At 38.5% G+C, this 25,062-nt stretch overlaps 1 protein-coding gene across 9 annotated transcripts in view; it reads right to left on the reverse strand.

Moving 5' to 3' along the window:
* Positions 1-505: 505 nt before the first annotated feature.
* TRIM37 (tripartite motif containing 37) overlaps positions 506-25,062 on the reverse strand; it is a 110,147-nt gene continuing 85,590 nt past the window's right edge. For 2 of the 9 annotated variants that reach the window (XM_012445450.3, XM_064378411.1), the window contains exons 20-24: positions 19,472-19,600; positions 18,142-18,331; positions 14,749-14,867; positions 4,221-4,337; positions 506-1,762 (exon numbers count right to left, since the gene is read on the reverse strand). In XM_012445450.3, coding sequence (XP_012300873.2) covers positions 1,680-1,762; positions 4,221-4,337; positions 14,749-14,867; positions 18,142-18,331; positions 19,472-19,600 — 638 coding nt within the window. In that variant the 3' untranslated portion in view covers positions 506-1,679. Of the gene's footprint in view, positions 1,763-1,849; positions 1,921-3,868; positions 4,365-14,748; positions 14,868-18,141; positions 18,332-19,471; positions 19,601-25,062 lie in introns of those variants that run through there. The other 7 variants (XM_012445449.3, XM_012445446.3, XM_012445451.3 and 4 more) reach the window with 7 other exon arrangements.

The following is a 25,062-nucleotide window of genomic DNA, read 5'->3' on the forward strand; positions in this document are numbered from 1 at the left end:
GGTGCAAGTGAGATAAAGTGGAAAAGGCACTAGACCAGCAGTTCACCCATCCCTGCCAGTGGTGTTAAACCTTAAGAGAATCATACAACCTCCCCACACCTCAGGCTCCACGGCCAAACAGGTTTGATATACAACTCATCTACCTCAAAGGTTACTTAAGGATCAATGACACAAGTAGTTAAAGTTGTCTAGAAAGGATATGTTCATAGACAACACAAGCATTAATGTATCTCTAGCCCTAACAGAAAACTATTCAGGAGAAATTTTCCAGAAATGAACTTGAGATAAAATACTAAATACAGAAGCAAGGTAATGAAGAAATCTTTTGGTCTTTCAGGTTTATTATAATTTTAGAATGACTGGGATCAACGCTAGGCATCACTCCTTACCATGAAACTAAACACAAAACAATCAAATGTTTGGATCTTCTCTATACTACTAAATAGCCACAGGCAATGAGTAGAAAAAAGGGTTTCTGGTCCCAATTTAATAAATAGCAGAGGCATATTTTCTCAAGTTGATTTTATTTAAAAAAGTGCAAACTATTTTGAACAAAAGTAAACTGAGTCACAGCATTCAGCAAGACATCACACACGGAAAAGTGAACAATATTCACTAAGAAAAATACAGCAGATGTCTCTCACATGTATAATTATCATGCTTTGTCAATAGTCTCTTAGTCAACTTTCCATGTAATTTTTACAATACATAGCAGCTCAAACACAAATGCAGGAGCACAATGGCAAAGTGTGGCAACTGTTTTGGGCTAATTGTAAGTAAGAAAGAAAATCTTTGATCAGTTTCACTTTCATGTAAGCCACTGCAACATGAATGAATCTTTAAATGTGTTGACACTGAAATCAATGTCCAACTGATGAAAATAAAGAAAAAAATGGGGGGCTTTAAAATACTTGTTCCACTACAGTTGTATGGTAAGAGGCAGAAAAAAATGAAATAATTTTAAATAATCTTAGATGTGTTTACAGGACCAGGAACAGAACAAGTCCACGTTAACTTGATTCTTTTAAAATTACACTTGCAGAAGTCACTACAACAGAAAGATTACATGCCAATAAACAGTGTGCCTGTGGAAAAGGCACTAGAAATAATGAGAAGATACCTACCCAAAGAGGAGACTCAGCCTAGTGTTACTTCAGTTATTCACATAAAGTGTCTACAGGGCAGAATCTGTTCATAAGCAATTGTTCTGTTCACTAATCTATAGGCACTAATGGAACTGTAACTAAAGTGTATTTAAAACCCCAAATATAAAGGTGATCATTTAAACACAACTAAGCTCTAGCCAAAGACAGTAGAGCACCGATGCCGAGCAGGTTACTGAGGGCATGCATGACCTGGGGGTACATTTTCTGGCAGTTAACCAGCCTCTGTTGTAGTAGACAAACTGCCTTTTGTGAATGCACACATTTGCTACATTAATAGAGAACTACACTGTCATTTCCTTACATTACAAAGAACTCTTCCCATACAGTTTTTTCCCATGTACTACTGCGATCTTATTCTAAATTGTGCCACCTTCCGACAGTTTTCAAATTACTATTTCAGGTAAGAAAAAGTAAGACTAAATCTGATTATCTGACTGATGACAAATTTGAGCACCAACTATAGCAAAATTCAGGGTCAAGGGAGCTTGCAAGTCAGTTCTCTTGATTTGGCAATTACCTTCCACTGTTTTCATCTGTATTGAAGCCAAGATCTTCAGGGCCTATTTGTTCACCATCAGGAAAACTGGAATGTGTATCTATGAATAAAAAAAATAAATAATTTAAAATTTAAAAGCATATAACAAGAGGAGTATCTTCCTTCCCAAGTCTTTAAATCATCTTACCAAATGTGTTATTTAAGTGATAAAGATGTGCTGGGTTGTGAACAAATCTCTGTCTTCAGAAAATGTGTGATCTGAGTCAGGTATAAGCAAACACAAAGAAAAAATAAAGGAGAAAAAACAAAACGTGTAACAGACACCCACAATTAAAAGATGACAGAAATTGTCTCATTTTGTCCTCTTAGGGACAATGTGGGGGCAGCTTAAGAAGGGAACAAGAAGCAATGATATATATTCTCAAGATTGAAGACCTTATAAACATAAAACCTATTTCAAAGCCAGTTAAATTACACATGCAAGTATCACAAAAACCACCAGTGCGCCAAATAACTTGCACAAAGTTTAGATGCTTCTTTTAGAAGCAGAGGAAGTTACTAAAGATGCCTTAATACTTACAAATCATCAAATGCTTGGTTCTGTATTGAAAAAGTTACCAGAACACCAGGAAAATATGTAAAATATAAAGCAGACAATTAGCATAGGCTTGACAATGTAGTCACTCTAGGATATCTTGTAGAGGAATGTTCAGATTGATTATTAAGGCCTCTGGGTAACTTTAAATGTGTATTTCTCTAACTTGACAGTATATCCTTTTATTGATTAATCTATATTCCAGAAAATTGCTTCACAGAAGAATGCTTATGTTATATCCACATGATAGAATATTAGGTTGCCATAAAATAAAGTTTATGAAATTTTAAATAACTTATAAATATATTTAAGTGAAAAAAGGAGAATACAAAACTACTTATAAAATATTTAGGTAGGGCGGCGTGGTAGTTCACACCTGTATCCCAGCACTTTGGGAGGCTGAGATGGGCAGATCACCTGAAGTCAGGAGTTCGAGACCAGGCTGGCCAACATGGGGAAACTATCTCTACTAAAAAATACAAAAAATAGCTGGATATGGTGGCACGTGCCTGTTGTCCCAGCTACTCAGGAGGCTGAGGTGGGAGAATTGCTTGAACCTGGGAGACAGAGGCTGCAGTGAGCTGAGATTAAGCCACTGCAATTCAGCCTGGGAGACAGAGCAAGGCTCTGTCTCAAAAAAAAAAAAAAGAAAAAAAAAATTTAGGTAGAAGAAATGCAAATGAGAACAGAAAAAAAACAAGGTAAAATATTAACAGTAGGTTTCTCTTGTTGAGTTTTTTCCGAATAACTTATTTGGGGGTAGGAGACAACAAAAATTGATTTCATAATCTTCATGTATTTCTAAGAAATCTAAAGTTAACTTAGAGTAGGCTAGAAAAATCTCTGAAAAAAAACCCAAACATCTAAAGTCTCCCCAGGGGTTGCCAATCATTTGCTATGAAAGGTAGATAGTAAATATTTAGGCATTGTAGGCCACAAAATGGACTCTGTTGAAAATTCTTCTTTGGGCCGGGCACGGTAGCTCATGCCTGTAATGCCAGTATTTTGGGAGGCTCAGGCGGGTGGATCACAAGGTCAGGAGTTCAAAACTAGCCTAGCCAACATGGTGAAACCCCATCTCTACTAAATATACAAAAAAAATTAGTCGGGTATGGTGGTGTGTGCCAGTAATCCCAAATACTCGTGAGGTGGAGGCAGGGGAATCGCTTGAACCCAGGAGGCGGAGATTGCAGTGAGCCAAGATCGTGCCACAGCACTCCAGCCTGGGTAACAGAGCAAGACTCTGTCTTGACCGGGAAAGGGGGAGAAAAAAAGAAAATTCTTCTTGGTTTCTTTTGCTTTTTTTTTTTTTTTTTTTTTGAGACGGAGTTTCGCTCTTGTTACCCAGGCTGGAGTGCAATGGCGCGATCTCGGCTCACCGCAACCTCCGCCTCCTGGGTTCAAGCAATTCTCCTGCCTCAGCCTCCTGAGTAGCTGGGATTACAGGCACGCGCCACTATGCCAAGCTAATTTTTTTTTTGTATATTTAGTAGAGACGGGGTTTCACCATGTTGACCAGGATGGTCTCGATCTCTTGACCTCGTGATCCACCCGCCTCGGCCTCCCAAAGTGCTGGGATTACAGGCTTGAGCCACCGCGCCCGGCTCTTTTGCTTGTTTTTTAAGACTATTTACCTCTTTACAAAGTAAAAACCATTCTCAGGTCATGGACTATACAAAAGCAGGTTGTGGACCCCTTCTCTACCTAGTAAGTAGCACTCATTAGGTACAACCAAGTCAAATATTACCAACTATGTTTTTTCAGTACTCACCATAATAGTTTAACAAAGACTGTTGTCTCACAAATGACAATAATTAAAAAAAAAAAAAAAAAAAGAAGTAGAAGCAAAAGAAGCAAAAGCAGCAGAGCAGAAGTAGTAGAAGTAGCAGCAGCAGCAGAAGAAGAAAGAGAAGCAGCAACGGCGGTTTTATTAATCTGTGTAAAATGACATCATGTGTTGCACCTTCATCCGGGGGCTGTGTCATGACCATGAAAGAGTCGTGAAACCCGCCCACACTGGTGTGCTCTTCCTGCTCCTCATTCTCAGTGTCACATTCAATGTCACTGTCGCTACTCATTCCTGGCAGGAAGGAAGGAGAACATGTTTCTGAAAAGAAACCACTGTTAGTGAAAGGAAATAGAAATCTCCTTATCTACTAACCTGAGATTCCTAACTGAATTTTACATGGAATGCCAAGAATTCAATAAACTAAACAAAGACAAAAGTAACCACACAAACGTAGATTCTCTTTAGCTGTTTATAGCAGTGGTTTTATTTTTGTTCTCAAAGTTCAAAATTGCCCTTTCCACAGTACCTGAAAGTTACAATTTGAAACCAGCATTAATTTCATTATATTGAAAATTTCTTTTTTCTAAATCAAACACTGCTTTTTTTCAGTCACAAGAGATAATAGGAATTCTTTTAATCCTAATTATAGACGTAATTATAGTCCCTAGCCTAAAACATATATAAATATAAACATATTATACAAATACACATGGTATAAGAATATTAGAAATTCTGGCAATTCTAATAATACATTAGTTTGTATTCTAATTGGGCATCTACTTTTTTTGTGTATGCCATTTGATTTTTATTTATTTTTATTTTTTGAGAGACAGGGTCTCTGTCAACCTAGGCTGGGTTGCAGTGGCCTAATCATAGCTCACTGCAGCCTCAACTTCCTGAGCTCAAGTGATACTCCTGCCTTAGCCTCCCAAGTAGATAGGACCACAGGTACATGAAACCACGCCTTACTAATTTAAAAATTTTTTTGCAGGGACAGGGTCTTGCTGTAATATGTTGCCCAGGCTGGTCTTAAATTCCTGGGCCTGAGAAGAGATCCTCTCACTTTAACCTCCAGAAAGACAAGAAACTTTCATTACTGGGTCAGAGGCTATAGTTGCCCTAGAGAGCTACATGTGAGGATTTAAAAAAAATTTGTTTGAGATGGAGTCTTACTCTGTCTCCCAGACTGGAGTGCAATGGCACAATCTCGGCTCACTGCAACCTTTGCCTCCCGGGTTCAAGCGATTCTCCTGCCTCAGCCTCCTGGGTAGCTGGGATTACAGGGGCCTGTCACTGTGCCCAGCTAATTTTTGTATTTTTTAGCAGAGATGGAGTTTCACCACGTTGGCCAGGCTGGTCTCTAACTCCTGACCTCAGGTGATCTATTCGCCTCGGCCTCCCAAAGTGCTGGGATTACAGGTGTGAGCCACCATGCCTGGCCCTTGTGAGGATTTTTCTTTTTTATCTTTTTATTTATTTGTTATTTATTTATTTTTTAGAGATGGGGTCTCACTATGTTGCCCAGGCTGGAGTGCAGTGGCTATTCACAGACGCGATCCCACTACTGATCAGCACAGGAGTTTTGACCTGCTCTGTTTCCGACCTGCCTGGTTCACCCCTCCTTAGGCAACCTGGTGGTCCCCTGCTCCCGGGACTTCACAATATTGATGCCGAACTTAGTGCAGACACCCGACTGGCATAGTGCACTACAGCCCAGAACTCCTGAACTCTAGTGATCCTCCAGTCTCAGTCTCCCGAGTAGCTGGGACTACAGGCATGTGCCACTGTGCCTGGCCACATGAGGATTTTTAACACTGCTTTGGGATAGAAAAATGGACCCATAGCAGAAAGGAAATTGAAAGTGAGACTAAAACCCCACCCCCTGCATAATGTTAAAATTTTTGTTTGTTTTTTGAGATAAGGTCTCACTCTGTTACCCAGGCTGGGGTACAGTGGTACAGTCATGGCTCACTACAGCCTTGACCTCCCAGCGCTCAGGCAATCCTCCCACCTCAGCCTCCCAACAGGCACACATCACCACACCTGGATAATTTTCGTATTTTTTTGGGAGAGACGGGATTTAGCCATGTTGCCCAGACTAGTCTTCAACTCCTGAGCTAAAGCGATCCACTTGCTTTGGCCTCCTAAAGTGGTGGCATTATAGTCAATAAGCCACCATGCCTGGCCAGTGCTAAAATTCTTATTGAAAGAATAGGCTAGAAAAAATCTCTGCCTACTGGCATAGGAAAATAGAAAGGAACTTTGTTTCTACTGGGCTCTGAAGAGGGAGAAAAAAGTCTCATCTCTAAATTCAAAGTAAGATTTATGTGTCTAATTTAGGTTTGGGATTTAAGGTTGAGGTTCAAATTTCAAGAAATTAACATAAAAATTGTTCAGGAGCTAGTGTCATTTGAATACGGCAAAAGTAAAATCCTCTCTGGAAGGAAGGTTCTAGGTACGATGGAGGAAGAACATTCCAACCTATCTTTCCCATTGAAAGTAGCAATAAAACCTGGAGAGATGGATGGTATAGTAATTTAAGGATGTTCATAGTTATTTACTTTGAAAAGTAAATAGAAACAGGCATATTGATGAGGCCTGATTTTGAATGACAATAAAACTGGCAGACTGATGAAACAAGACCCATAGTATTAAAAAAAAAACCTAATGAAAATGTCCAGGATATAACCCAAAATTACTCAGCATATGAAAAACCAGGAAAAGTCAAGCACAAATATCAATGATGAGATGACACAGATGTTTGGAATTATTTAACAAGCACTTTAAAGCCAGATAAAAATGCTCATCAACCAGGCCTGGCAGCACATGCCTCCAGTTCCAGCTACTTGAAAGGCTGAGGCAGAAGGATCACTTGAGGCCAGGAGTTTGACACTAGCCTGGGCAACATAGCAATGCCTCATCTCTACAAAAAAAAAAAATTAAAACTTAGCCAGGAACAGTGGTGCGCACCTGTAATTGTCCTAGCTACTAGGGAGGCTGAGGAGGGAGGCTCACTTGAGCCCAGGAGTTTAAGGCTGCAGTGAGTTGTGATTGTACCATTGTACTCCAGCCTGGGCAAAAGAACACAAGACTCTGAGGAACAGAGGAAGGAAGGAAGGAAAAATTAAGAAACAAAAGGATAAAGGGACTGGTCTAAGTTGTGTCAAATAGACTGCCATAGAGATAGCAAAAATAACAAAGGAGAGACAATAGATAAAAGGAAAAAAGCTGAAAATTTTGTAGAATTATAAAAAACATTCTAAAGTAAATACATATACAACATATCAAAATTTGTGTGATGTGACTATAGCAGTGCTTAAAGAGAAAATTATGCCATTAAATGTTTATATTAGAAAATATCTCAAATCAATAATCTAAACTTCTACTTTAAGAAACTAGAAAAAGTAAATTAAACCCAAAGCTAGTAAAAGTAAGGAAATAGAAAACATAATAAAATGAGCAGGCAAACCAAAAAACCCTAATGAAACAAAATGGTGTTTCTTTGAAGAGATCAATAAAGTTAAAAGCTCCTAGGTATATTCACTAACAAAAAAAAAAGCAAACAAAATTTCCAATATCAGGAATGAAAGAGGACATCAACTATAGATTCTATAAACAGTAAAATATAATAAAATACTATAATATTTAATTAACATTTATTATATTTAAATGTTAAAATATATTTAAAAATATTAAAATCTAATAGTTTAAATTTTTATTAAAATATAATAAAATACTATCAATAACTCACGAAACCAAAAACAGATGAAATGAACAAATTTTTTCATAGATAAAAACTACCAAAGCTTACTCAAGGAAAAACAGATAGGTATTTTAACTCTTAAAGAAATAAAATCTGCTTTACTTTAAAAAGCTTCCAAAAAGATAACTGTGGCCCCACATGGCTTCAGTGGTGCATTCTTTCTTTTCTGTTTCCAACAAGAGTTTGGTTAGCATTATTTCTGCCTTAAATGTTTAGAAACCGTCTCCATCATCAGCAAAGAAAAAACAACAAAAAACAAAAAAACAAAAACCCAAACCTGCCTGTTCTAAAGAGTGAAGAGTCTACAACAATCTTACAAGGTAGAAGGAAAAAAAAAAAAAAAAGAGCAAAGAGATCATTAAAGAGACTTTAATGATTAGAGACCGTAACTAGCTAGTTCTGTGAAGTACCACCTCCACCTTGTGGCCCTTCATGGAACTGTTGCTGAAAACACTGAAACCACACTGAGTTGAACTTCAAGGCACAAATTTGATTTCTTAGTAGTAGTATTTCTTAATTCCCAACAATACCAATCTTCAGGATTCAAAAACAATGAACTGGAATTCTGTGGAATTCCCAAAATCAAAATTATTCTTTTTAAAAAGTTATTATTTAAATACATTTTTCAAACTCTTTATTCATTACATGCGTATTTTTTTTTTTTTTTGAGAGGGAGTCTCACTCTGTCACCCAGGCTGGAGTGCAGTGGCATGATCTTGGCTCACTGCAACCTCCGCCTCCTGTTCAAGCAATTCTCCTGCCTCAGCCTCCTAAGTAGCTGGGATTACAGGTATGCGCCACCACGCCTGGCTAATTTTTTCCTATTTTTAATATTTTCAGTAGAGATGAGATTTCACCATATTGGTCAGGCTGGTCAACTCCTGACCTTGTGATCTGCCCACCTCTGCCTCCCAAAGTGCTGGGATTATAGGTGTGAGTCACCGCACCCAGCCTACATGGGTATCTTTTAAAAAATCATTCAATTAGTATTTATAAGAACTGAGGCCTATAGTGAATATTCAAATGCTAGACTGCATGTGAGTATTACTGGGTAGTATGTGAATAATGTAACATTTAGGACTCAGCAAAGTTTACAATACTGTGCAGAATCACACGTCAAAAATGCCAATATAAGGATTTTGCTTCAAAATCTATTTCTTGGAACACCACTCAATTTTATTAAGTATACTGTGTGTGTAAACTCATTAATATTTACTTAGCAGCAGACAGGGCCATGAACACACATAAAATGGCAATATTTATCATGAGGACTGATTTGTAATCACTTCTTTCCAAGGAGCTCCTGTGGACTTTAACCTTTGATTCCAGGAATCAGTATTTCTAGTTTTTACTTTCAACTTGCCCTAACTAGATTCCTTCAAATCAGTAATGTTTCTGTGTTGTTAAAATTAATTCTAATTTTTCTCAGAATTCAAAAAAAACATACATTTCTCAAGAAATGCTGGGAAGAAAATCCTCCATGAAAACACCTGGTCAAGCACTAAGATCTGGAAGTTTCCTACCTTTGTGAATGTAAAGAAAAAGACAAGTTGCAGGATGTCAATTACAAGATACTATTAATTGTAAGAAACTTCAGAGATTGTTAATGCAAAAGAAATCTGCATCGTATTAATCTATCAATCATCTACCAAATTTTTTTGAGCACCTCCTACATACGTGCTCAGTAAAGCTAACTTGAGTTATAACTCCCATAAATCAAGTTACTCAAATTTCAGATGCTTAAAAAATATATTAACCACCTGATACAGCTGACCCTTTGTATGCTAGTCACTAACAATTTATCTGCCTTTCCCCTTTCAAAGAGGACTGTGATATTGTTCAGGTATTTTCCTTCTTCCACTAAGCCATGTGGAATGAGTTGGGGAGGGAGACCAAATAACTGGACTTGGCTGGCAAGGCGCAGTGGCTCACACTTGTAATCCCAGCACTTTCAGAGGCAGAGGCGGGTGCATTGCCTGAAGTCAGGAGCTCGAGACCAGCCTGGTGAAACCCTGTCTCCACTAAAAATACAAAAATTAGTCAGGCATGTGGCAAGCACCTATAATCCCAGGTACTCAGGAGGTTGAGGCAGGAGAATCGCTTGAACCCAGGAGACAGGTTACAGTGAGCCGAAATCATGCCACTGCACTCCAGCCTGTGTGACAGAGCAAGATTCGATCTCCGAAAACAAAAAAACTGGACTTGGACAATTTTCCTTGACAGTGGCTGACAAGACAGAAGACGAAGTTGTTGAGGTGCTCTGAGAAAGGTTTTCCTTGTTGCTAGAGATACATAAAACAATCTTCTCCCACTCCCAGAATGTTATTCTGACTCTGATGTCTTGTACTACAGAAACCATCTTACCACCCTGAGAAGAGCTAAGCCTCTCACTGAGAAAGTGAGGATAGGGCAAAAGATGAAACAACACTCCAACTCCATGCCACACACACACGCTAAAGGCAAGTTCTTGATGACACTGAGCAGCTAAATTTTCTAATTCTGAAACTGCTCTATCACAATTAGGTATACCTTCTTATTATTAGGAGACTTGTTAATTTAAGAGACTTAATTTTCCTTTTTGTTCAAGTCAGTTATTTTTCGGTAAATTTTGTTAAAGCCATCTTAATCATTACCCTAAATGATCAGCAATGGCAGGCCATCAGACTCTGTGTTCCTCTTAAAGAGGCTGCCAGCAAGGGTTATGACAGATGTGCCAAGGCTTTTCCCTGGATGATGTTTTGAGTACCCCTGATTTAACTGAAGGGGGTTTGTGCTACTTCAGCAAGAACTAAGAGAGCAAAGCCTTCAGTTTTACAAAGAACAAGAAATAACCTGGCCTACCTACAGTTCTGCAGGTTATCAAATGAAAGAAAAAATAAGTCAACCTTTTCAACATCAGGTCATTAAACCAAAGGCTAATGCAACCAAAGGTTGTCCCATATGGTGCCAGCAAAAAGGAAAAGGCCTACTTATGACTATCATGTCTAAGAAAAAAGTTATTTTTAAACTGATGCTTAAGAGCAATTAAGAGACACTTTAGTAGTCCCAAATTCCCAGCCAGTACCACAAAGAATGCCTTATTTTAAGGTTCTTCAGACAGCCCTCTCTTTGAGAAAGAGGGAGAACCCCACAGTGATTTGACACAGAATGTCTTCTTTTTGTGTTTGGCTCAAATAAAGTGTCTTGTTTTTCCTAAGCATGGATACAAGACAAATCCATTCAACTGTCTACTAAGTCTTACAGGTATGTAAGGGTTTCCTGAGAACTTGCTCTTGCTGATGATAGAATAACACTGGCAGCAGTGAGCAAGACCACATTCTCCTCGAGAAACAAAGCTGACTGCAAGAGGCAGAGGGCTTCCTTTGTCTCCTGTACTACCTTCTCTCAGCCTCATCAACTAGTCTCCTTCTTACAGTCTATCCTGGGACTTGGAGGTAAGAACAAATTACAAGAGTGTACCTCTGTGTCACTGCTGATTTACACATTCACAGCAAATTTTCTTATTGAGTTCTAGGTGCTTTATAGCACAACACCCCATATATAAAGATAAAATGTGTTACTGAATAACACTCACCACTTAACTCTAAATCCCACATGAATAATTCCATTCTTTGAAAGACTTGTAAAATGTACAGTAGCTCTTAACTATGGCCAAGCAAAATGCCTTTCTTCAGTTTAGGATAAGCTGTCAACTAGCTTTAAATAAGAAATGAAACTACTGTCAAAAAGTTCCAGTGTTTTCTGTGCTGACCAACTATTTTACATATAAAAGTTAATTCTGAAATAATGTAAACTGATAAATTGGAGGCTGAAATTAAGTTCAAATTGGCTGGATGTGGTGGCTCATGCCTGTAACCCAGCACTTTGGGAAGCTGAGGCAGAAGGATCATTTGAGTCCAGGAGTTTAAGACTAGCCTGAGCAACACAGCAAGACCAAGTCTCTATAAAAAATTTTAAAAAAAAAGTCCAAATCATTGTACTTAAATTAACATGCTTCTTACCAATTTTCCTGCCCCTAGGTCCACATACTCCATTCCCACCCCAAATTCATTCTCCACAATGCAGCTGGAGTAGAAATTTTAAAGCGTCACTTCTTAGATCTTATTCAAATGACAAAATTCAAATTCTAGCTGGGACATACCATGTAACTCTTCATGAGCTAACCTCTGTCTGTCTCCATTCTGGCTTCTCTTTTACCAATATTCACCTGGCTAACTCCTACTCATCCCTTAGGATGATCTTTCCAAGGGTGGACTAGGGACTAGGTAAGCAGAGAGGCAACAGTTAAAGAGCACTGGCTCTAGGTTCAAATTCTAGCTCTTCCAATTTCTTTTTTCTTCCGAGATGGAGTCTTGCTCTGTCACCCAGGGAGGAGTGCAATCGTACAGTCTCGGCTCAATGCAACCTCCACCTCCTGGGTTCAAGTGATTCTCCTGCCTCAGCCTCTTGAGTAGCTGGGATTACAAGAGCATGCCACCACGTCCGGCTGATTTTTCTATTTTTAGTAGAGATGGGGTTTCACCATGTTGGCCAGGCCGGTCTCAAACTCCTAACCTCAGGTGATCTGCCTGCCTCGGCCTCCCTGAAATGCTGGGATTACAAGTGTGAGTCACCGCACCCGACCTTCCAATTTCTAACCCTGTGACTTTGGGTAACATAAATTACATCTCTAGGCCTCAGCTTACTTACCTGTAAAACTGGGTTAACAAAAGTAACTACCATGTAGAGTTATTTTGAGAATAACATGATACTGTTAGTCTTTAACATAGTAAGAACTTAGTATTATCTATTATTTTTATTACATATCTCATATTTGAGCTGCCTATACACCTTATCACAGCACTCATCGTTCTGTATTATAATTGGCTATTAGTCTCCCCAACACCTAACCATTGGTTTTCACCTGCCCTCCCTGCCACCCTCCTACCACTATCACCACACATACCTAACACACCTGAGAGTTACAACTTGTTTCTATTAGTAACTGTGGCCCACTCTGGCAAGTGATTCTCAAGAAGTGGTCATCTCTGGTTGAGAATTATTTAGTTCAACTACTGGTTCTTGACTGGGGATAATTTTGCCTCCCAGGAAACATTTGGCAATGTCTAGAGACATTTTTGGTTGTTGTACCACTACTGGTAACTAGTGGTTAAAAGCTGAGGATGCTGCTAAACATTCTACAATGCAGAGAATAGCCTCTGTACCATAAAGAATTATGTGGCCTAAATGACAATGGTGCTAAGGTGGAGAAACTCTGAACTGAACAGTAGGTTCAGGAATTTTATCACTGGCATAGACTGTAACATCTGGTAAATTAGACATTTAATAAATGTTGCATGAAAAAAATGAGCTTGTTATTTATCATCTGAGATGAAGTCTCACTCTGTCGTCCAGGCTGGAGTGAAGTGGCACAATTTTGGCTCACTGCAACCTCCACCTTCTGGGTTCAAGCAATTCTCCTGCCTCAGCCTCCCGAGTAGCTGGGATTACAAGTGTCTACTACCACACCTAGCTAATTTTTATATATTTAGTAAAGATGGGTGTCACTGTGTTTGCCAGGCTGGTCTCAAACTCCTGACCTCAAGTGATCCACCTGCCTTGGCCTCCCAAAGTCCTGGGATTAGAGGCATGAGCCACTGTGCTTGGCAGGAAAAAAAAAATGAGCTTGTAATTCCAGCATATTCTGTAGTAATTTAAGCTACTAGAATCCAATATATATGGAGACACATAGAAAGTAACTTTTTCCCATAGGCCCTTTCTATAAAGATCATCAATCATAATATTTCTTTCTTGATGTTTTAACAATAAACACATCATTTAAAAAATCTTTTCTATTTAATCTCTTCTACTGAAATAATGCTGCCCACACAGGAGCACCAACTAAGAAGACCAAAATGTTTAGTGTTCTTTAACTCAGAAACCTTAAAATGCCACCACCCACACACCCTCTCTTAGGGCAGCCAAGTAGATGCTGGCACCTGTATGTATGCTTTGAGCTACAATTCATCAATCATTGAAATTCAAATGAGTGCAGAGGAGGAAGGTGGTAGAATTTCACTAAGAAATAAAAAAATTACAAGGCCAAATATCATTAAGAGAGTTGACGTTCTTTTCTGCCGAACTTATGAAGGACACAGCAAGGGCAATACACATAGTCTTGTTCCAAGCACCTCTATTGCCCCAAATTGCAAAATGTCTTCTATGCTTTTAGATAAACAATAACGAACTTGGAAGAACACGCAGAAGAAACACTAGAAAGTGTAATTGAGAACAAGCTGAGGTCAGTCATCATAAGGGATTTAAAAATGGTTAAAGCTTGGAATGCTTCTTTAAAAAAAGCCATCTACAGACACTAATTAAGACTGACTTAAAAAGATATTTAACATTATTCTAATTAGTTGCTTTGGGGCACATCTTCCCCATTAGACTGTGAACACATCTAATTCAACTTTGTATTAATAAATACAGCAGGCTGGGCATGGTGGCTCACACCTGTAATCCAAGCACTTTGGAGGCCAAGGCGGGCGGATCACTTGAGGTCGGGAGTTCAAGACCAGCCTGACCAACAAGGTGAAACCTCATCTTTTTAAAAAATAGATAAATAAAAAAATACAGCAAAAATTTGATGCCTGGTATGTAGGTGCCTTAACACATTTATTGACTGAACAGATGAACTATATGTAGACCTTTTTTCTCCCTTTCTAGTAAGGCATGTCCTTTCATATAGTAACTTAGCCATTTCGCCTTCCTCTGAATTTAATATCTTAGCAAATCAAATTCAGTGGCACAAGGAATGCTGTATTCAGATCAAGTACGTCAAATAGCAGATCTCAGTAACATTTCCATGAAACCAACCCCTCCCTATCACTACCACTACCCACCACCAAAAAAGGACAGAATTCTCCCTTCCTGCTTACTTATAAGGTTATCATTCCTTACCTTCTTCAGGGGCAGCTGAAGCTCCCTCAGGTAGTACAGGCTGTAACTCTCCAGTTTCAGAATTATTTTCCAAATCAGTCATCTGCAGTCCTTCCAGATGACCTCCTTTAGCATTAGCCCTCAAAGAAGAAAACAACTTGATATTTTTATATAAGTAGTAAGTGACAAAATCATCTATGTTTTCTTTTTCTTTTTTGAGATGGAGTCTCACACTGTTGCTCAGGCTGGAGTGCAATGGCATGATCTTGGCTCACCCTAACCTCCGCCCCCCGGGTTCATGTGATTCTGCCTCAGCCTCTCGAGTAGCTGGGATTATAGGCACACATTACCATATCCAGCTAATTTTTTATATTTTTAGTAGAGATGGGGTTTCACTATGTTGGCCAGACTGGTCTCGAACTCCTGACCTTGTGATCTTGCCCGTCTGGGCCTCCTAAAGTGTTGGGATTACAGGCGTGAGCCACTGCGCTTGGAAAATAATCTACATTTTCTTTTTGAACTGAGCACCAAACTAAGTAGGGTACATGCGCTGGTGTTTAACACTAAATTTCAAATTTTATCTTAAAATATTTCACTAAGGGCCGCACACAGTGGCTCACATCTATAGACCTAGCACTTTAGGAGGCCGAGGAGGGCAGATCACCTGAGGTCAGGAGTTCAAGACCAGCTTGCCCAAGATGGTAAAATCACGTCTCTACTAAAAATACAAAAATTAGCCGGGCATGGTGGTGGGCAGGAAAAAATTGTAATTCCAGCTACTTGGGAGGCTAAGAATTGCTTGAACCTGGGAGGTAGAGGTTGCAGTGAGCTGAGATTCCATCACTGCACTCCAGCCTGGGCAACACAGTGAGACTCCATCTCAAAAAAAAGTTATGAAATGGTGGATTATATCAATGTTAGTATTCTGGTTGTGATACTGTATTTCTCCCCTAATCTTATCATTAAGGGAGAAAAGGTAAGTACACAGGATGTCTCTGTATTATTTCTTACAACTGCATATGAACCTATAATTAGCTCAATAAAACTGTAATTTAAAAATAAATATAAATAGAAGTTTTAAATAATATGTTCTAATAAGGAAAGATTTTTGAGATATATTATTACTATTTTTTGAGATACAGTCTCACTCTGTCACCCAGGCTAGAGTGCAGTGATGCAGTCTCAGCTCACTGCAACCTCCGCCTCCTGGGCTCAAGCGATTCTCCTGTCTCAGCCTCCCAAGTAGCTGAGATTACAGATATCCACCACCATGCCTGGCTAATTTTTGTGTTTTGTTTTTAGTAGAGACGGTGTTTCACCATGATGGCCAGACTGATCTTGAACTCCTGAACTCAAGTGATCTGCCCACCTCGGCTTCCCACAGTGCTGGGGTTACAGGTGTGAGCCACTGCGTCTGGCCTGAGATATATTATTAAATGAGAAAACAAAGTACACATTGTATTAAAAAAGTTACATAGTCACAGTTCCTTAAATATACACAAAAACTGAGAAGACATAGCATACATGAAAACTTAAGAACAGTATGAATGTGTATGGGCAGAGGGTTGGACAACTAGGTTGTGGGAGATAAGGATGGGAAATTTTTCACCTATTCTTTTTTTTCTTTCATTTTCAAACACTTATCATTAGTATTTAATATTTATTTTTTATTAAAAAACTAAACAGATAGCCAGGTGCGGTGGCTCACGCCTGCAATCCTAGCACTTTGGGAGGCTGAGGTGGGTGGATCACCTGAGGTCAGGAGTTCAAGACCAGCCTGGCCATCATGGTGAAACCCCATCTTTTATAATAAATAAATAAATAAATAAATAAAAAATAAACAGATAGCGAAAAGGTCTTGCTATGTTGCCCAGGATGATCTCGAACTCCTGGGCTCAAGCAATCCTCTCGCCTCAGCCTCTGAAAGTGCTGGGATTACAGGTGTGTGCCACTGTGCCCAGCCTTTCATTAGTATTTAAACTTTTTGCTTGCACTACTTTAGATCAGGCAGGGAAAAAAAAGACATGAGTTGGACAGCACCTACGTGAACCAGACTGGCAGATACAATCAACTGTAAAATGAGGATCATGGCTAAGAGCTGCAGACATTTGTACAGGATTTTACCTTCTAGGGAAAAAAAACTACGTTCATGTATAATTTTGATGACTAAAGGCAGATAAAAAGATCTCCATAGCAAATAAAATGTAAGAGCTACCTGCAGCTTTAACTTGAAGGAATGTACATAACATCAGGCTATGTAATAGGTAGGGAAGACAAGATAATCTCCAGTGATTTTAACACCTTTCTACTGTGAAACTTAAGCTACAAGGGAAAGCTAAGCCACCAACTGATCTAAACTTAAAGGGTGTTCATCTTTCTCCAATTTAGTTAAATTCTTTTTAGAATCTCCAAAATAGAACTATTTCATTGTTTAAATTTAGAAATAGGTTTAATATCCATAAAATAGATCAACAGATATATACTAATGGATCATCTACCACATTCATAGTCAATATATTCCATAATTACTCTATCTTTTGAATAGATGGAAGTTTAATTGCCATGCCTGGGATTTGAGTTTATGTTTCCTAGGGGAGAGATAAAGGTGTCAACTACCATATATCCTTTTGGGAAATTCCAACTATAAGTTTTGAGGATACTTTGATAAGAGGAGAGAAGGTGAGATAAAAGCAGAAAAGCAGTGTTAAAATTGCTGTAAGTGCTTTGTTTCATAGAAAATATGCATGAAGGCCTGTGACAGGTAATATAGCCTAACACTAACATCTTTGACAAGTGTAGGACTGAAAAAAAAAAAAGCTGACACACACACACAAATTTACAAGGCAGAGTTCAGATAAAGTTACATAACACTGTGAAAATGAGCTCCAACATATTTTAACTAAACTTCTGGTACAATCTCATCCTGTTAAAAAAAAAAATAAGTAAAATCTCTGATACTTTAAAAACTTAAAATTTAGGCCAGGCGCAGTGGTTCACGCCTGTAATTCCAGCACTTTGGGAGGCCAAGGTGGGCATACCACTTCATGTCTCAGGAGTTCAAGACCAGCCTGGCCAACGTGGCGAAACCTTGTCTCTACTAAAAATACAAAAATTAGCAGGGTGTGCTGGCAGGCACCTGTAATTCCAGCTGAGGCAGGAGAACTGCTTAAACACAGGAGGCGGAGGTTGTAGTGAGCTGAGATTGCGCCACTGCACTCCAGCTTGGGTGATAGAGCGAGACTCGGTCTCAAAAAAAAAAAAAAAAAAGTTAAAATTTAGTGCAATAAACGTACTTTCTGTCCACTAAAAAATTAACAAGGTAGAAATTAATTTGTTCATCATGATGCATTCTTAAAGTTCCAAACAAAGCTATTAACTTTTATACCATTATATATACAAAACAACTTAATTTACCCCAAGGTGACCATTTTCCTCCTTTTCTCAAAAGCAGGTAAACCACTGAAAACTGCAACCACAACAGCATCTGAATCCAAAGCTTTACACTGCCGGTCTTCAGTTTTTGGCAGAATATCACCGACATTGCCATGTATCAAGGCTCGGGGAGAACTGTGCCTGCTCCCAGACTGAGAGCTTCCTGGGGAGCCTTCAAAAAAGAAAGAGAGAATACAAAAATTAGCTGGGCATGGTGGTGTGCACCTGTAACCCAGCTACTCTGAGACATGAGAATCGCTTGAACCTGGGAGGTGGAGGTTGCAGTGAGCCAAGACTGTGCCACTGCACTCCAGCCTGGACAACAGAGCAAGACTCTGTCTCCAAAAATAAAAAATAAAAAAGAGGGACAATCAGCAAGAAGGCAAATAAACATGAAAGGTCTAAGTTATATTAGAAAACCTCACTTTATATATAATTTTAAAACTACATAAAAACTTCAAAAATAATTTTGAAATATATCCCAACTTTTTTGATGCCAAGCATTTAAAATTAAGGAGTCCAAAGGCTGTGGCTCACATCTGTAATCTCATACTTTGTGAGGCTGAGGCAGGAAGACTGTTTGAACCTAGAAGTTCAAGACCAGCCTAGGCAATGTAGCAAAACCCTGTCTCTGCCCAAGAAAAAAAAAGAGCCAGGCAAGGCTGCATGTGTCTGTGGTCCCAAAGCTATTTGGGAGGCTGACATGGAAGGATCACTTGAGCCTGGGAGGTTAAGGCTGCAGTGAGCTATATGATTGCACCCCTACATCCCCAGCCCTGACAACAGAGCAAGACCCTGTCTCAGGAAAACAAAAAATAAATAAAATAAAATTAAGAAGTTTAGAATATATAGTCTAATGACTGTATTTTGTTAAGGGTCTGTTCTGTTGTGAGATCAAGAAACTTTCGGGCCAGGTATGGTGGCTCATTCCTGTAATCCTAGCACTTTGGGAGGTTGAGGCAGGTGGATTACTTGAGCTCAGGAGTTTGAGATCAGCTTGGGCAACCTGTCTCTACAAAAACTACAAAGATTAGCCAGGCATAGTGGTGCACACCTGTAGTCCCAGTTACTTGGTGGGACTGAGGCAGGAGGATCGCTTGAACCTGGAAGGTTGAGGCTGTGGTGAGCTGAGATCACACCACTGCACTCCAGCCTGGGTGACAAAGTGAGACACTGTTTCAAAAAAAGAAACTTTCAAATCCAACTTTAGCATTTTTGGTACCCTTCATGGTCTAAAGTTTCATGACAATATAAATTTCAGGTAACAGATATCTACCCCACTGAAAGTACATTCTGAATCCCTCAAATTTACCTTCAGACAGTGGCTGACAGTCTCCCTTTGAACGACTACTTTCCCCAGGGTCCACTGCTCTTCGAAGTGATAGACTACCTGCTACACTGGACCGAGCTGGCTTGGGCGAACTACTCTTCTTATTTGTGGCTGCAAAGACATTTAAGAACACCTCTGAACAGGATACAATAGCACAAAACTCACTATTTAGTCCATCAGAAAAAGTGTTAATCTTACCTTGCATGGAAGTTTTTCTGTCTACTGCCTAAAAATAAACAACATTCTGTAGCCCCAACTGGTTTATGACTTTTGTCACAAAACATTCCCATCTTGTTGCTTGTGAAGTAGAATCTTATTTTTTTGAGACAGAGTTTCACTCTCGTTGCCCAAGTTGCAGTGCAATGGCGCGATCTCGACTCACTGCTAGCTCTGCCTCCGGGTTCAAGCGATTCTCCTGCCTCAGCCTCCAGAGTAGCTGAGATTACAGGCTCCTGCCACCATGCCTGGCTAGTTTTTGTATTTTTAGTAGAGACGGGGTTTTGCCATGTTGGCCAGTCTGGTCTCCAGTTTCTGACCTCAGGTGATCTGCCCGCCTCAGCCTCCCAAAGTGCTGGGATTACAGGCATGAGCTACCACGCCCAGCCTGCCGAATCTTAACATAAAAGATTATCTGTGAGCTCCATAAGAAAAGTCATACCAATTTCAATGCAATTAAACTATTAACAAAAATATAACCCACCAAACATTTGGAAATTATAAAATATTATTGGACTAAAAAGAAAATTAAAGCTAAATTAGAAACAAATTATGATAACAGTACTTCAAATCAAAATATCTGGCCAAACCAGTAGTGAAAAGAAAATATATAGCCTTAAAATGAATTAATTAGGGAAAAAAGGAACTATGTGACCTAATATGCATAGATTCAAGAGCTAGGAAAACAATAAAAATAAGCAAGAATGCTATTGCCAGAAGGCAGGGCCTTGCCCTTGAACTCAGCCTGCAGAACTGTGAGTTAAATAAACCTCTTTTAAAAAATAAATTTTTAGGCCAGGCACAGTGGCTGGCTCAAGCCTGTAATCCCAGCATTTTGGAAGGCCAAGTGAGTGCATCACAAGGTCAGGAGTTCGAGACCAGCCTGGCCAACATAGTGAAACCCCATCTCTACTAAAAATACAAAAATCAGCCGGGCACGGTGGTGGGTGCCTGTAGTCCCAGCTACTTGGGATGCCGAGGCAGGAGAATTGCTTGAACCCAGGAGGTGGAGACTGCAGTGAGCCGAGATTGCACCACTGCACTCCAGCCTGGACAACAGAGTGAGACTCCATCTCAAAATAAATAAATAAATTTTTAAAAAATAAATTTTTAAAAAAGAATAAAAATAAAATTAAAAAAATTCATTAATAGATAATAAACAGGTTCAGCAAGGATGCAGGATATAAGACAAAATAATTCATTGTATTTCTCTACACTAGCAGACAATTTGAGAATGAAGTTAAGAAAATTTTATTTTTAATAGCATCAAATACAATTAAAATACTTAGGAATTTATTTGACATAAGAAATGCGAGACTTGTCCACTGAAAACTACCACACATTGTTGAAAGAAAATAGAGACAACAGGAAAGACATCCTGTGTTCATCACTGATGGAACACTTAATATTGTTAACAAAGCAATATTCCCAAAATTGATTCAGAGATTCAACACAATTTCTATAAAAATAGTAGTTGTCTTTTTTTTTTTTTTTTTTTTGCAGAAATTGACAAGCTAATCCTAAAATCCATTTGAAAATGTAAGAGACCCACAACAGCCAAAACAATCTTAAATGGAACACTCACTTCTGGTTTCAAAAGTTACTATAACTACAGTAATCAAGACTATGTGGTACTGCCATATACACATATATATCATCAAAACAGAACTGAGAGTCTAGAAACAAATCCTTACATTTATGGTCCACTGATTTTTTACAAGGATGCCCAGACAATTCGATGGGCAAAGAAAAAAAGAAAGACAATAGCAAGTGTTGTCAAGGGTGTGGAAAACCTGGAGCCCTCATATACTGCTGCTGGGAATATAAAATGATACAGCCACTTTGAAAAATAGTCTGTCACTGGTAGTTCCTCAAAAAGTTAAACACAGTTTCCATATAACCCAGTAATTCCACTTCTAAGTATATACTCAAGATAAACAAAACCGTATGTCCACACAAAAACTTATACATGAATGTTCATAGCAGCACTACTGATAATAGCCAAAAAGTAGAAACAATCCAAATGTTCATCAACAAATAAGTGAATAAACAATATGTGGTACAGCCATACAATAAAATATCACATAGCCATAAAAAGGAATAAATATATTCCACAACATGGATGAACCTTAAAAGAGCTGTGTTAAGTGAAATAAGCCAGACATAGAAGACCTCATATGGTATGAGTCTATTTATATGAAAAGTCCAGAAGAAGAAAAATCCATAGAGAAAAAGTAGATTAGTGGTTACCAGAAGCTGGGAGAAGGGCAAAACGGGGAATGACTTTTAATGGGTTTGGAGTTCTAGGGAGAAAGCTGATGAAAATGTTCTTAGACTTATGTATATGTTCTAGACTTAGGAAAAATGATGATCAATTTCTCCACTAAAAGGATAAATGAATTATTGGTTAAGGGAAACAAAATGCATTAACAAAGACAAAAGCAGAAATACAATGAAGTGGTAAAAGACAATGGATGAAACAAATCTAAGAACTTGATCTTTGAGGAGATGAATGAAATTAACAAATCCCTTGAGCAGGTCAAATCAAAGGAAAAAAAACACAAGTAAGCAATAAAATAAGTGAAAAAGAAGTTAACACCCCATATGCACAAGAAGTTTTAAAAATTTAAGAAAATAGAATAAATGACTATATATCAATAAATTTAAAGGCCCAAATATAATTAGATTTTCTTGAAAAACTAAATTATAGTAACTGATTTAAATAGCAGCAGAAGTACAAGAAAACCACATCTGACAAGAGATTAATGACAAGAATTATAAGGAGCTCAAACAACTATATAGGAAAACATTTAATAGTATGATTAAAAATGGGTAGAAGTTCTGAATAGATGTTTCTCAAAAGAAGACATACAAATAGCAAACAGGCATACGAAAAAGTGCTCAACATCACTGATTATCAGAGAAATGCAAATCAAAACTACAATAAGATACCATCTCATCCCAGTTAAAATGGCTTTTACCCAAAATACAGGCAATAACAAAAGCTGGTAAGGATGTAGAGAAAAGGCAACTATCATACACCATTGGTGGGAATGTTAAGTTAGTAAAACCACTACAGAAAACAGTTTGGAAGTTCCTTGAAAAGTTAAAAATAAATCTATCATATGATCCAGTAATCCCACTTCTGGTTATATACCCAAAAGAAAGCAAATTAGTTTATCAAAGAGATATCTGTACTCCCATGTTTACTACAGCACTATTCACAATAACCATGGTTTGGAAGCAACCTAAGAGTTCATCCACGGACAAATGGATAAAGAAACTGTAGGTCACCCCTGTAATCCCAGCACTTTAGAAGGGATTCACTTTTGAGGTGGGTGAATCATTTGAGGTCAGGAGTTTGAGACCAGCCTGATCAACAAGATAAAAGTCCATCTCTACTAAAAAATACAAAAAAAAAATTAGTTGGGCATGGTGGCGCATGCCTGCAGTCCCAGTTACTTGGGAGGCTGAGACAGGAGAATCACTTGAACCCAGGAGGTGGAAGTTGCAGTGAGTTGAGATAGAGCCATTGCACTTCAGCCTGGGCAACAGAGCACTCCAGGCTGGGCAACTCTATGTCCAAAAAAAAAAAAAAAAAGAAGTGGTACATATACACATGGAGTATTACTCAGCCACAAAAAATGAATGAGAACCTGTCATTTGCAGCATGGATGGAACTGGAGGTAATTATGTCAGTGAAATAAGTCAGGCACAGAAAGACAAACTTCACACATTCTCACTTATTTGGGGGGCTAAAAATTAAAACAACTAAACTCAAGATAATAAAGCAATGGTTCCCAGAGGCTACAGAGTGTAGTGGGGTAGCTGATGGGATGGTTAATGGGTACAAAAATACAGTTAGAATGAATAAGATCTAGTATTTATTAGAACAACAACAGGATGACTACAGTCTACAATAATTTATTGTACATTTAAAAATAACTAAAAGAAGGCAGGGCACAGTGGCTCATGCCTGTAATCCCAGCACTTTGGGAGGCTGAGGCAAGTGGATCACGAGGTCAAGAGATTGAGACCATCCTCGTCAACACGGTGAAAACCCGTCTCTACTAAAAATACAAAAATTATCTGGGCATGGTGGCGAGTGCCTGTAGTCTCAGCTACTTGGGAGGCTGAGGCAGGAGAATTGCTTGAACCCAGGAGGCGGAGGTTGCGGTGAGCCGAGATCGCGCCATTGCACTCCAGCCTGGGTAACAAGAGCGAAACTCTGTCTCAAAAAACAAATAAATAAAATAAAAAATAAAAAATAAAAAAAAGAAAAAAGAAGATCTCATAGTAGGAAAAGAGGCAGTTTGGTGTTAGGGTAAAGGGCATAGGCTCTGAAGTTCAAGTTTTTGGCTGTCAATTACCAAGGTGAAACTCTAGCAACATTATTCAATGCCTGCTGCCTTGGTTTCCTCATCTGTAAACTGGGAATGAAATTAACTTATCACTTAGACTTCTTGTTAAGATTAAGTGAGTCAATGCATGTGATTTAGAATAGTTGGAATAATGTCTGGCACACAGTTAACACTTAGTCTTTAAATGTAAAGCAATTCCAGTCAAAATGCTTTGGAGGAAGATTAAATGCACAAGAACCACCAATAACATTTTGAAAAACAAAAACAGAATAAACATAACCTATCATAATAGTATTACAAACTATAAAACTACATTAGTTAAGAACAAGTGTTAGTCTGGAAGAGGACACAACAAATACTGGGTTGAACAACACCAAATTGCTGTTTTTGTATGTCCAAAAGTTGAGTACTGGCAATTTCATTTGTTTCAACCTCTATGAGTTCAAAAACAGAAGAACCATGTTTGGGAATCTGGTTTATAATAAAGGATAGATTTCATATTGCATCATATTTCAAAAAACACGTTTCATTCATTTGGGGGAAAATCATTCCATTTACCTCAAATATCATCATATAAAATTAACTTTATATATATGAATTAATGACCTAAATGTAAAAAAGTTAGAAAACAAAAAGTACCAGAAGAAATTAAGGGTTGTTTCTATTAACTTGGGAGTTAAAAAGCCTTCAAAATAAAAATAAGACCCCCAACACCATGTTATATTATTAATACAGATGTCTAAGATATAATTTTAAACCTTTGTGATTAACAGGAAAAAAATGTGGCAACAGGGAAGATACAGTTGTCTCTTGGTATAAGTGGGGGTTGGTTCCAGGAGCCCTGCATATACCAAAATTCTTGACTGAAGTCCTACTGTAAAACCTGCAGAATCCACCTATAGTAAAGCTGGCCCTTCTATATGCAGGCTTGGCATCACCCGAATACTGTATTTTCAATCTTCCTCTGGTTGAAAACAATCCGAATATAAGTAGACC

Source organism: Aotus nancymaae, unplaced genomic scaffold, assembly GCF_030222135.1.
Source record: "Aotus nancymaae isolate 86718 unplaced genomic scaffold, 86718_ANA_hifiasm-v0.15.2.pri h1tg000018l, whole genome shotgun sequence".
NCBI classification, from domain to species: domain Eukaryota; kingdom Metazoa; phylum Chordata; class Mammalia; order Primates; family Aotidae; genus Aotus; species Aotus nancymaae.